The following is a 13,788-nucleotide window of genomic DNA, read 5'->3' as shown; positions in this document are numbered from 1 at the left end:
ACACACACTACTGAGCCTCATTTTGACTTGTTTTAAGGACATTACATCAAAGTTGGATCAGCCTGTAGTGTGGTTTTCCACTTTAATTTTGAGTGTGACTCCAAATCCAGACCTCCATGGGTTGATAAATTGGATTTCCATTGATTATTTTTGTGTGATTTTGTTGTCAGCACATTCAACTATGTAAAGAAAAACGTTTTAATAAGATTATTTCTTTCATTCAGATCTAGGATGTATTGTTTAAGTGGTCCTTTTATTTTTTTGAGCAGTATATTTCAGCTTTTCATTTGTAATTTATTTTTACACATTTCTAAAAACATAATTCCAATTAGACATTATGGGATATTGTGTGTAGGCCAGTGACAAAAAGTCTAAACGTAATCCATTTTAAATGCAGGCTGTAACACAACAGCATGTGGAAAAATCAAGGGGTTTGAATACTTTCTTAAGGCACTGTAGATGGGGAATAATAGATGGATACAATATTGAGTGTTGTCTCAAAATTCAATGTGGAAACAGTAATGAAACATGAACCATATTTTACCTCACAGCCTAGGGCTGGGAGTTGATAAAAAAAAGAGTGCATTCCAGATTTCTAACTGAATGAAGTCCTTCACAGGGAAAGTAACACTCTAGATGGTAAAAGTATATTCCAACAAGTCACGGAGTTAAGGGACCTTAAACAACAGAAGTTAAAGTATAATGATCATAATTAGAAATTAACTTCTTGTTTAGAAAAAAACAACACTCACTACTTATTTGGGTGTCACAGAGTATCCAAGTCAAGACTGTTCCCAGGTTTATGATCAAACTAAATTAGCCTATACCAATCATGAAAAGTAGCCTGTACTCAGCGGATAATGAACAAGAGCTTATTATCTATTCAAGAAAGCATAGAACAGCTTGTCTCACTGCCTTCATAATAAGACCAGAGAAACAACCCGGGAATTAACTTGCCTAGTTAAATCAAGGTAACCTTTTTTTTTAAATGACTTGAGACGAGAGCCTAAAACGACGAGAGTCAGCATCTTAATCAACCGAATCATCCCAACCCACCAATAAGCTCTAGAACAAGAGCAGCTTAATTAGCCCTATATCTATCTCCGTCACAGATCACGATAATGCAGGCGAGTTGGCGTCTTTAGGGCCCCGCCATTGTGCCTTGTGAGAAGACAGTAAGGAAGAAAGGGGAGGGGTGGAGGGATGAGTGGAGAGAAAGGGAAGGAGGGGGGAAATGACAGAGCGTGGAGCTTGCCGAGTGTATGGAGTGTGCGAAGCACCCTGGACCGTGCACCCAGCTGGGTTTTTGTCCTAGATTCAATCAGATCAAGAATTAACTGGTGATAGCCAACAAGTTCAGAATGAGAAAGTGTTACAACTCATATTCCAGTGTTAGAACTTGTAAACAAGGCTGCATGGGAATTATCATAATGAGACTCTGGCGCTCCCTCTTCCACCATCACTACCACCTTCCACCCATCCCCTCCGACTTTGACACATTTTGTATTCTTCCACTACACTCAACTGGACCAATCAGATTGTTTCCTTGTCCTGAAGTGAAAAGGCTCTCCCTGATGAGGTCAAGGGTCAAAGCTGCCCAGGAGCAATGGATAAGGGGCCAGAATAACAGACCCTGTCTAGTATCTAGTAACGGCAGAGCTTTGGGGCATTACACTAAACTGTTGCTTGCAGAGATATAACTCAAAAATTATACTGACAGTGGTCAGACATGTTACAATGCCAGACATGTTGAAATGTGTTGCCCAGGAGACTGTGTAGGACATGTTACAATAATGTGCTTTAGTGTCACTACTACTAATTTTAAACTTATGACAAATTAGGTTTTAGAACTTTACAACTGAAGTGTTCATACCAGAACATGATTATGTCACTTGGCAAAAGTGTTGTATGTGGTTCTAGGTCAAAGTTGATTGACCTACCAAGACAGGTACTGTTAACTGTTAGCTATAGGTGCTCTAAATATAAAGTTGCAGTAAAGTAAATGTACACTGAGTGTACAAAACACTAGGAATACCTTCTCTATCCAAGACAGACTGGCCAGGTGAATCCAGGTGAAAGCTATGATCCCTTATTGATGTCACCTGTTAAATATATTTCAATCAGTGTAGATGAAGGGGAGGAGACATGTTAAATCCAGATTTTTAAGCAGTGAGACAATTGAGACATGGATTGTGTATTTGTGCCATTCAAAGGTGGCATGGGTGAGACAAAATATTTAAGTACCTTTTTGAACGGGGTATGGTAGTAGTTGTCATGCGCCCTGGTTTGAGTGTGTCAAGAACTGCAACGCTTCTGAGTTTTTCACGCTCAACAGTGGCTGTTCTGAAAGGCAAAAGGGGATGCAACTCATGTTTTGTACACTCGGTGTATATCCTAGAGTCCGACACGTTTTCCGGGAACATGTATGTGTGTAATTTCAATTGATACTAGCCCTATACTTGAATCTACTTGTCTGTAGCCCTGGATCTCCTAAAAAAAAGTACAGTACATGTACAGTATCGGTGCATAAACAGAGGATAATTGCAAATTGCAGTCGAGTAAAGGTAGTGGGAAATGCTACAATGCTCAAAAGTGCTGGGCCTCCTATATGAACATTGTTTCCAACTTCCCTTGCCTATACAGCGAAAACACAGCCGAGTGATCTGAATAACTTCCAAAACTGCATGACATGCGACAAGACATTTGAATAATGATTGCTATAGGAATATATCTAATTTTGGAGTTTATTTGATATGCCAGGTGGAGAGAGCGCAGGTGTCTGTAATGCTACTTACAGCCACAGGATGTGAATGATCTCTGATTACTAAATTCACTGTGATGCTGGTAATATGCAAGGCTTGAATATAAACTGGTGGATAGAGGATAGTGTGGGAGTTGGAATTCTGCGTTTTACACCGCATAGCAAGTCCCCAAGAGGTGTTTTTATGGTGAAATCATTATGTACGTGTGATGGTGACACAATGTGCGAGAACCCACTGTGTGTATTGGAAAAGATGACAAAAAGAAGACAATTATCTCTTTTTGTTCTTTCATGATTATTTATTTATACATTTTGGAGTCATATTTCAAATATATTTTTCCTCTAAAATATTTCAGTACATGACAGAGAATATACAACACCCAGCACTGCTATACCGTTCTTCACGCGTTCACTAAGGTGCATATACACACACATCGTCTTTGTCTCGGATCCGTACACATTGCACAAGTCTGCACAGCCAGGCAGGAGCTGTGAAGTTACTCTGACCAATCTGACTGCATTGGGGAGGGTTCAGTCATTTGGTTGCGCTCCAGATACACAGATCCTGCACAGGTCTGTGTAGATAATAGGATGATTACATCATGTTGATGTGGTTGATCAGACGTAAAAGACTTCTCCAGGCATTACAAAGATCTGGGGTGACTTTCCCAATAACATAGCGATAATCTTTAGCACTAAGATCATCCTAAGGTAGGCAATGGACAAACAATGATTTTTGAATGCTAAAGATGTTTTTGGGAAACTTAGCACTGATCAAAATCACTGTATCTGGAACGCACCCTTTACGTGAGTGGACAAAGTGTCTGCACTGGCAGTGAGGCAGTGATGTGAAAACCTATACAGTAACAGTCAGTCGGTCCTGCTGTTGAATACGTAGAGCATCAATGGTTTGTGCCGGGATGTCTCTAATGGAAGAGGGGGTCATTTTTAGTGACTGAGTGACTGGCCACCCCTTCTGAACATGGCCACAGATATTGCTTGGACACTACGCTAACTGGCTGAAGTGGTTTTCATGGATGGAAAGTCACCTCATGGAGGAATACCAGTTGTGAGGCACTTGCTTATTTGATCTCTAACCTGCATGTTGGGGGTCCTTTCTAACCTTCTTGTTTTAGACAGAGAACTACAAGGATATGATGGACAAAAGATGATAGATTGATAAACAAAACATTTCGATAGTACATACACTTGTAGTGGAGGTTTGAAAATGTTCAGCATGAACTAGGGACCCTTTAGGTGGTCAAGGGAAAACCTGGATCATGTAAAAACATCAGATTACTGGAGGTGTGGCAATGCCATGTTTATTTACCAAATTCCCACTCTTTTCAGAAATCTTGGTTGTAGATTTTCTGAAATCAGAAGAGAATAAGCAGGGAGGGAACTGGGAGTCAGAAAGGTTCCAGAAATGTGCAAACCTAAGGGACTATACCAGTGAACTGAACTCCCATTCGGTCTTGTATCCTAGAGGAATATATTGATAATCTACACCTTAAACCAGACTGCAATAATATAGGGTACGGTGTAGATTTTAGAACAACCTCAGCTAATGGGGGAGTGATGTGACAATCATGAAGTATTACAAATGAGCATTAGTACACAATGGGTGTCAAATGGCATACATTTAAAGACATTTCATTTCACATTAAAGTGCATGAAAAGCAGCACAATGACTTATACCTCAGACCGAACAGCTGCATACTCCTTTCTGGACACAAGTGAATAGATTTAAAATGGCCAACTATTGGATATATCTGATCTGTCAACACAAAATTGCCTCACTTTCAGGTATTTCATGGTTTCATTTGAAGTATGGAGGTTAGTTTAATTTCCAATTGATCTGGTGACAGTAAAGACAACCTAAGGGTAGGCTGTGTAACGTTTGTCAATATCAAAAATTTACAGCCAGCAGAACATTGATCACTTATGGACTCAATTCATATAGGAGTTTTGGAAAGAAAGCCCATGAATTCAAACAACCAAATATTACTACCAATACTGAAGGTCAGGTTCAGATCAATGGAGGCACTTCAACCATCATGTCATAAGATCAAAATTCATCATTCATAATTCTCCCCTCTATAATAAATATAATATTGGTTAATGCTTATTTCCCCAAAATAGTGTTCTTGCCCACATTTAATATTATTCCTGCCCATTTCAAAGTATTCCTACCCACATATTTCATTGACAAGGAATTCACCTGACTTTACAACAGTGTTAACGTTGAGAAGCATTCTATAATAAAGAACACAGAAGACACAAAGATAAAATCTTATCCCATTAAATCTAATCCAAGGTTTGTAGTTCTCTATTTCTGTGCTGTACCCTTTCTTCCATTGGGTATTTAACATGATCAGTCTAGGTCCTGGGCATTTCTATGCAGGTTACTCAACTCTAATAATTGTAACCAGTGTCAGCGATGTATTCGCAGTACTGCATAATATATTTTGAAGTGGACCCACCCACACTCTCCCGAACACAGCAGCAGAGTACAGGTATAGTAGGATCCGGTTACATCTACACGTGTTGTGTTTCAAACGCTCAGTGTGTTGAGACTAATTGTAATGTTACACATAATGTAGGTGCTTAGCTACACATATATTATTATTGTGGAACTCCATTTAAAGAAGATGTTAATTTGTTTTCTAGTAAAGTATGTGACCATGGACAGGAATGTGTGTGGTCTCAAATTGATTTAGCTTGATATTGTAGTCTTGGTTTGTAAAAAAAAAAGAGTTATGAAAAGAAAGAAAGAAAAATAATTGCCAAATACTCTAGATGTGTGAAGAAACCACAAATGAAATAAAACAACAAGTGAACATCAATTGCACCAAGCCTCTGAATTCTTTGGGGTCAATGTCATGTAGAACATTTAAAATCATGTGATAAAGTACTTTGATAATTATCTTTCAGTTGCATCTGATTCTGACGCATCATTGTTATGTCCTAAGTCAGGCATTGCCACCCTGCACATCTCCTGCCTATAATTACAGATAGTTGTAAATATACATTAAATATGGTAGCTAGCAAATGGTCAGCGCTTTGCCAAAAATGCTTACGAAATGCACAGCTTACTGGATAAAGGAGGTGGGAGATGGGTAGTTGGCAAGACAGTAACTGCTGTCATGTGGTACCAGAGTTATCGTAAACTCTGAAAGAATCTTGGAACAAAAAAATAGCCTTAAATATCCCACACGTCTTAACTCTGAGCTTCCGATGTCCAAAGCTTTCAGGTGATGAATCAAGCACTCTTCTACCGAGTTTCCCAGTTGGATATTTCAGAGTTTCTTGGTTGTGAGTAGCACATGAACACCACATTTTGACACAGAGCTGAGATAAGACACCTTACCCCCTGTGACACCATGTTGGCTCAAGACGTGACCTGAGATGCCAAAATTCCAACAACCGTTGGAGAGCATCTACACTAAGACATGAGCTGCTGTTACATACATATGGGTGTTACAGTTAAAGTGAGCAAGCAAAGTGTACAAGCAAGCATGAGGTTAGGACCACACAAGATGGCTCCCAGATCACATTGACATACATTTAATAAAACAATGCTTCTCATGAGCTTGCAATGCAGTATCGACCTAAGTAGCTATTACAATGTGACTATGAGGGATGTCAAAAAGACAGCCAAAATGCACTTGACATCTGAAATCGAGTGTCCACACCCAATTTTTACCAAGTGCTTTAATTTAGGAAGATTATGGAAGCAAGTCTTAGAGGCACACAGTTTGATGTCCATGTTCTGTGTATGTATATGAACAAGGTTCCCTTGTTGAGAACTTTAAGTTGAAGGTGAGAGCTGAATTAACTAATATTGGCAACCGATACGATAAAAAAAGCCTCATGCAGTAAAAATACAACATTCACTTGGAGAAGACTGATGTAACAGTATCCCTGTATACCAAATCAACCCTTAGTCCCATGCACTTGCGTAGATATGAAAGGATTGGACAGGTATAAGCAATATAGCAAAAATTCCACCTGGCGTATCAGATGGTAAGATGGAGCTCCCACCATTGTGCTTACACCTATCCAACCCTCTCAGATCTACAAGTGCCTAGGGGTAGTATGTTGCGGTTTAGGATTCAGGGGACTTTTGGAAACAAATCTTGAGAGGAAGAACTAGCCAATTATATGTGTTCTGCATCATCAGTTAGGTTAGTGTGTTGTTTCGTTCTTAGATTGTGACCAATTACTTTAGCTGAGATTCAATCCGATCGCGCATGGTCGACAATGCAGCTTTTAAAGGTGATTTCTGTTTGAACGGACATCTGAAGCATTTACTGTGAACGTGAACATTGCCTTTAAAGGCTGCGTTGTCAAGAATCTACGATCGGATTGAATCTGTACCTTTGTGCAACAATGTGCTTGGGGCTCATTGGAATCCCTACCTTAATTGGGCGAACAGGTGCATTTGCAGGATGTAGACTTTGATCAATCACAATGTGCTCGGGCTAACTATGTGAGCTGATAGTGAATGAGTATTGCTCCACACAGAAACACAATCATACTGTAACAATGTTACATAAGTAATCATCTTAAATAAACTATGGTTACATCGAAGACATTCAACCTCGATCGACTGATACAGTTGTAGTAGGTAATTGGACCTGCTGCCTTCCAAATGTTGTTGATTTTTAGTTGATTCAGTTATTTCTCTAGAATCCTATACATGACATTCATCACCGGAAACCTGTGAAATAGAATTAATCTATCGGATCTGCACCCCCCCTTACCCTGTTGGTCCTTCTCTTGGATTTTGACTCCCTGCCCCCAATATACTACATCCATGCCTCATTTAAATGATGCATATCGACGTGGTTGGCGTAATTGATTTCAATCACGCTCCACCTCCACTTTCTCCTTGTACAGGAAGCAGGAGGTCCATTGTCTGTAGACCGCAGGAAGTCCGAGAGATGCTGTTACTGGCTGGACTTTGAAGATAGGGGATGTGGCTGGCTAGGGTGAGTGAGTAGGGGAGGCTAGTCATAGTCTCTGTCAAGTTGTTTTTTGGTGTGGAGAGTGGGGAGGTGGGCATAATGGAGGTGACTGGCCCATCCCTGCCACGAGTGCTCAAGTGGGCTATAGGCAAAGGGTGTCATAGGTACCAACCAACACATCCACACCCATCTCTTCCACATAAATGTCACCACTCCCTTTTTTTCACATCCGCCCCCCAAAAAAACCATAAGAACACAAGCAGTTCGATTGAGACAACATACAGCAACAACACACGGAGGAAAACCCCAAATTAAAAGGAGTAGATTGTATAAATTTGTGCTTCTGTAGTTTTGCTTTGTCGTAGCCTGTAACGTTGCTCATGTCCATGAGTGTTTTTCTGAATGTTTTATTTATTTATTTAAACTTTTGTAATATATCATATATAGAGAAATGTACACGTACGATCCAACACAAGTCATCTACGGCAATGACCGGTAGAGGAGAGGCAAGTGGGAACTCCTTCCTTCCTTCCTTCCTTCCTTAGTCTGTCAGTCACTCAGTCAGCTGTGATCGGCAGCTCCCTGGCGCCCAACCCAAGGAGGCGAGGGGGAGGGTTCAATAAGGAGGGGGGGCACCCCCCTACCCTTGTCATCCTATTATTCTCAACCCCTTCCCCCACCCATCCTTTCTCTTTTTTCCTCAGGTTCTTCATCATCTTTGGTAGAGTGTCCGACACTTTGGTGTGTCAGGGATACGGGTGGTCGCCGGGGGGGTTGGAAAGAGTAAAGGGGGTGACGGAAAAGTGTGTGAGAGTGAATAGAAGAATGAAGTGTGTCTGCTGTGAGGGGTTGGATTGAGTGATATTAGGTGTCAAAGGTCAGGTCATTGAGTTTGCGACTTTGCCTCAGTTAAAAATAGTGTGATTGGTTGAAAGAGAGAATGGCTGGAAAACACAGCCACATACGACTGTAAAGGGTGAGTGTGGAAAAGGAGAATGATAGAGAGAGAGAGTCAATCAAACGACAGTCAGTTACAAGCATAGCCAAGGTGTAATGGGAGAAGTGAAGCATGGATTATCATCGAAAACAGGGCTGGAGATGAAAACTAAAAGGTGGATGGAGAAGGTGAGAGGAAGAAAGGAGGGGAGTGGGGAGAGGTAGCGAGGGACACAGGGAGAGAAGAAGAGAGCGCAAGTCTGGGCAGTAGCCTGTCTCAGCAGACAGGGGACGCTGTGCATTGTGCTCATCATCTGTAGAGCAGCAGTAGATATGAGCAGAGGGCGAAGGTCAGTGAGGCGACCAATGGGAGCGAGCGCAGACCTGGGGCTCCCCCAATCAGAACTGTGGAAAACACAAACAGAACAAACTGAATGGACTGAGCTCAATAGGCTATTGTCCACAACCCACAAGTCACATTGATAAAAAGAGATGAAAATGTGAAACATCTTGAGATTCAGTTAAATGTACAATACTTTTATCTAGTCTAGTAACCCATATTTAAATAATGTATGGAAGACCTTTACAGTAAAGCCTTGTAAGATACTGTAACTCAATCCCAAGATCTTATGAGGAGAGAAAGAGTGGAGGGATATGGCACTAAAAGCCTGAGAATGGCATAAGGGAGTAATGTATTTTATCACTTCAGAGGCAGGGTTCACAATGGAGATTGGATATGTGTCATAAGTGCTTTGAGATAGCATATGAGAGACGAGTTGCTCATTGATGTCATCATCAAACTGCTCGCCTCTCGCCTCTTGTTCGACATGAAGATCTCTAAACCGAGCCGAATCAAAGAATAGATTGTGTGTTCGACAGGGAATTTGAAGCTCATTGGGCAGTTGATGTACTGTGTTTTTATTTAAATGTATGTAATGTCACTGGCCGTTTCCGAATACCCATACTTGTGTCCTAAATAGTAGGCCGTTTGAGTATGCGAAATAATTAGTTTAATAGTATGCAACATTTCGAAAGTCTAGTATACTTTAAATGCCCAGATGTCATACGCTACTGGATGCGCTACCGAAATCAACGAATAGTGGGAAACAGCACAATCACACATGACGCATTCTCAGTATGCAAAAATAGAATATTTAATAGTATGCGACATTTAGAAAATCGAGTATGGTTTAAATGCCAGGATGTTATAATCATATTGGCTCTTCATCTAGAAGAATATGTTGCACACTTTTCCACAATGCATTGGAAGTGGTAGACTGCAAGTGATTGGCTATGTGAAGAGAACTAGGGCCTAACAACAAAACTAAGCTTCTGCAGTCATGTAAAATATAGGCTAAGTCGTTTTTGTTCTCATTAAAATGATCACGGGTATTGCATCGTAGGCTGCATCTTTGAAAACAGAAGTCTTAAAAAAAAAAAATCTAAAGTGGATTTCTGTTTTCTCACTGAAAAGTGTTTCTTGTTTTCTTGGCCTTCATCTGAGCTTTTAAACTAAATACTAAACCATCTTTTGATTCTTGAATGTGTCTGCACCGGCGACTCGGTATGTGGCTGCATTACTGATGTCATGTTAATCAGACCTTTTGATTTGAACACATGGAATGTTTTCATTTTGTATGTTAAGCTACATATTACATTTTTGAATTTATGTATCAAGCCTCAACATTCATTCTAATCGCGTTCCCAATGATCAGTGCTTTAGTTTATGTTCCTGTCCAGCGGTTCTGAATTTGTGATGCAGCCGTCTGTCCACGTTTGTCTGTACAATAGCCTTTTGATTTGAACATTTGATTTAATTTATATATGCTACAGCACTTTGGTTTCACTAAGAAATATGTTGAAATGGAACCAAATGATCTGTTCTGTCTTCAATCCTTTTTAAAAAGGAAAGATGGGCTATATGGTCTACAGTACATATATGGTCTACGGTATAGCTTGAATGTGATATCTGCCTACTCCCTGAGTAGGCATATAACTCCATTCCTGTTCCATTCATAGTTTAGAGAAATTAATCAAATTGGAAATGAGCTATTATCAGCTGCTTAATGCCATGCATGTGTGTTGAATTTGGAAAAATCCACCCGCACTCGGCCCCGCCCCATCTAGTCAGCCAATCAGGAGCTGCTACTGCGTTGCGGCCGTGGCATATTGTATACTTTTTACTAAAGGGTATGTGCTAAATAGTATGCGACGATGAGTAAATAGTATGCAGTTTATGTATGCAATACGCTAGTATGGGTATTCAGACACGGCCACTGTGTTTTCTTGTACTCATATGAAACAGCATGAGGATTCAAAGAAACAGTATCACAAAGCAACTGTACATGAGACATCTGTGACCCTCCCTCTCCTTTTGTCGAAGTGCATGCAAACACAGATGCGCACACACACACTAATTGCATACACAACACCCCCCACCCACCTACAGACACTGCACTTACACAAAGTCAACAGCGCATTACGCATGTAAGCCGTGGAATGAGTTTCATAAATAAAGAGTAAGGCAGGTATTGTATTTAAGAAATCAATATACATTTATATTAGGGGGCTTCTCTCGCTGGCAGAAAATCTATGTATTCATAATCAAGCTTTTTATTCCTCCCGTCCTCTCCCATAGAGAACAAGTTAAGTGCCTGGCACAGGGGCTGGCCCTGATTTCTCTCTCAAGGATCTTTGAAGGGGGTGAAGCACGGAAAGTTTGGTTGGGGGTTGGCGATGGATAAAATATCTGTGGCTGTATGTATCAAAGGTCTTTGAATAGGAGTGCTTATTCTAGGATCAGTTTAGCCTTTTATATCATGTGGAAATAAGGAGTCGGAGGACCTGAGCCTAGATCAGCACTCCAACTCTGAAAGCTTTGTGAATGTGCTCTGTTGTTTTCTTATGGTGTGTAAGGGAGGGGGGCAACACAGTTCAGCTGAATCCTGATAAATGCAACAGCTTGAAACTGTCCTCCACGTTCCAGTGTCTGGGCTTCAACTTCAACACATCCAAGAACATCCAACCCACACTAAATGGACTACTAGAGATATGGGAGTCGGCCCAAGACCAGACCTGGGTTCAAATGCTATTTATTGTATTTCAATTACTTTCAAATACATTTAGAAGTAAGCATTTAGAATGTTTTTATTTTATTAAAGTACAAATAGTTATATATTGGAATGTATTTGGAAAGTATTGGAATGTATTTGAAAATACTTAAATACAAATGTAATATTTTCAAATAGAGATATTTAAATACTCCATGCATTTGAACACAGGTATGTTTGGTTCTAGGGGCATGTGTAATGTATTTGGAAACAAGTATTTTAAAATAATTTAAAATAGTATTTATAGGAAATTATTTGAAAAATACTTCAAATAGAAGTAGTTGATTTGGCCATATTATTTGAAAATACTGAAATACACAGAAAATAAGTAGTTAAAATACAAATACCTAATAACCATGCGTTTGAACCCAAGTCTGCCCATGACTGCAAAGTTGACTCCAGTAAATCGGCACATGCCCTTATAGGGAACAATTAAATACTATATTTGTCTTTCTTTTTCCCTGCATGGTTTCTGTGCTCTATTGTTCTCATATTGTGTTTCCTAACTATATTTGTATTGAATACTTTTTGTAGCTGCTGCACAGTTTGTGAGGAGAGCTTGCAAGTAAGCATGTCATTGTACTGTGCCGTACACTACACTGTATCTTGTGCACATGACCATATGCATACTTTTCGCAATTTCAACAACAGTGTGGGACCACCAGGCATCTGGAAGTGTTGCATCCCACACAGGGTGATTGAGGGGATAGAGAACCAGGGGGTCTGGAGCTAAAATGCGGGGACTTGAGTCATCGCCAACATGGGATCCACACAGTATCGAAAGCCACCCCTTACAGGATCAGAAGAAGGGGAGTGGAACAAAGGAGGGAGAAGGAAGGAAAGGAGGGAGGGAGGGCAGTGAACGGCGTGCAGTGCAACAATTCCCTTGTCGAACTCACCCATAGTTAAGACACGTACACATGCATGGAAATGTGCACACGCAGACACACACTTACATAGTCAGGCAGGCACCTACACACACACACATATTCTGTTATACACAAGCAAACACACACACTCTCTGTCTGTCTGTCTCTCAAACACACACACACACACACACACACACACACACACACACACACACACACACACACACACACACACACACACACACACACACACACACACACACACACACACACACACACACACACACACACACAAGCCCCAGAGCCAGGTTCCAGTCATTCCTATGATTTATGAATGTGGAGTTAGTTGAACACAACATGTCAGAGGCAATCATCATTAATTTTAGGAGAGCCACACGGTTCCACAGTCCCCTGTGCTACACCCCCTCAGACAGCTAGCCCAGTGAGATGTGTGTGTGTGAGCGTGTCTATGTATTTGTGTGTATGTGAGCGTGTTTATATGTGCGTGTGATGTGTGTTGGGGGGAAAAAGGGTGTGTGTTTGTGCACATGTTTGTGTGTGGTTGTGTGTGTGATGGTGTGTGTTGGGGAGAGATGGGGTGTGTGAGGGACAGGTGGGTGTGCATCCCAAATGGCACCCTATTCCCTACATAGTGCACTACTTTTTACAGGAGCAAATACAAGATCCTGGTGAAAGTAGCGCACTATTATAGGGATTAGGGTACCATTTAGAAGGCCGACGTGAGCTGCATCAGCTGGGTAATACAGCTGGGCACATTCGCTAGCAAAAACTCCTGGGGGGGTGGGCCGCTCACATGATGCACGCTCTCTGGCACACTATGATACAGATTTAGACCTGCACACACACACACACACATTTATGAACAAAATGTCTGACTCTTTATTCCACCCATTAGTGACTTTCATAAAGGCACCATTGATGTACAGTAATCGGTTATGTCTGCTTTGAAATGTTCTATGCTATAACACAACTATCACGCTGGCTGGCTCATCACTAGTCTTGTAATTAAATAATGTAGAACTGCAGAAACCAGTTGGTTATTACAGGTTAATACTAATGTTTGTGGGGCAAACAATATGGGCCAGTTTCTCAGACACAGATTTAGCCTGGACTAAAATTTA

General features: G+C 40.8%; 1 protein-coding gene across 2 annotated transcripts in view; it reads right to left on the bottom strand.

Annotated features, from left to right (window-relative positions):
• Positions 1-3,039: 3,039 nt before the first annotated feature.
• The window catches only part of LOC115202803 (MAM domain-containing glycosylphosphatidylinositol anchor protein 1), a 443,101-nt gene continuing 432,352 nt past the window's right edge, over positions 3,040-13,788 (bottom strand). For both annotated transcript variants that reach the window (XM_029766841.1, XM_029766842.1), the window contains exon 19: positions 3,040-9,072. In XM_029766841.1, the coding sequence (XP_029622701.1) occupies positions 8,978-9,072 (95 nt within the window). In that variant the 3' untranslated portion in view covers positions 3,040-8,977. The remainder of the gene's footprint in view (positions 9,073-13,788) is intronic.

Source organism: Salmo trutta, chromosome 12, assembly GCF_901001165.1.
Source record: "Salmo trutta chromosome 12, fSalTru1.1, whole genome shotgun sequence".
Classification (NCBI taxonomy): domain Eukaryota; kingdom Metazoa; phylum Chordata; class Actinopteri; order Salmoniformes; family Salmonidae; genus Salmo; species Salmo trutta.
This window is presented reverse-complemented; position numbering and strand designations above follow the sequence as displayed.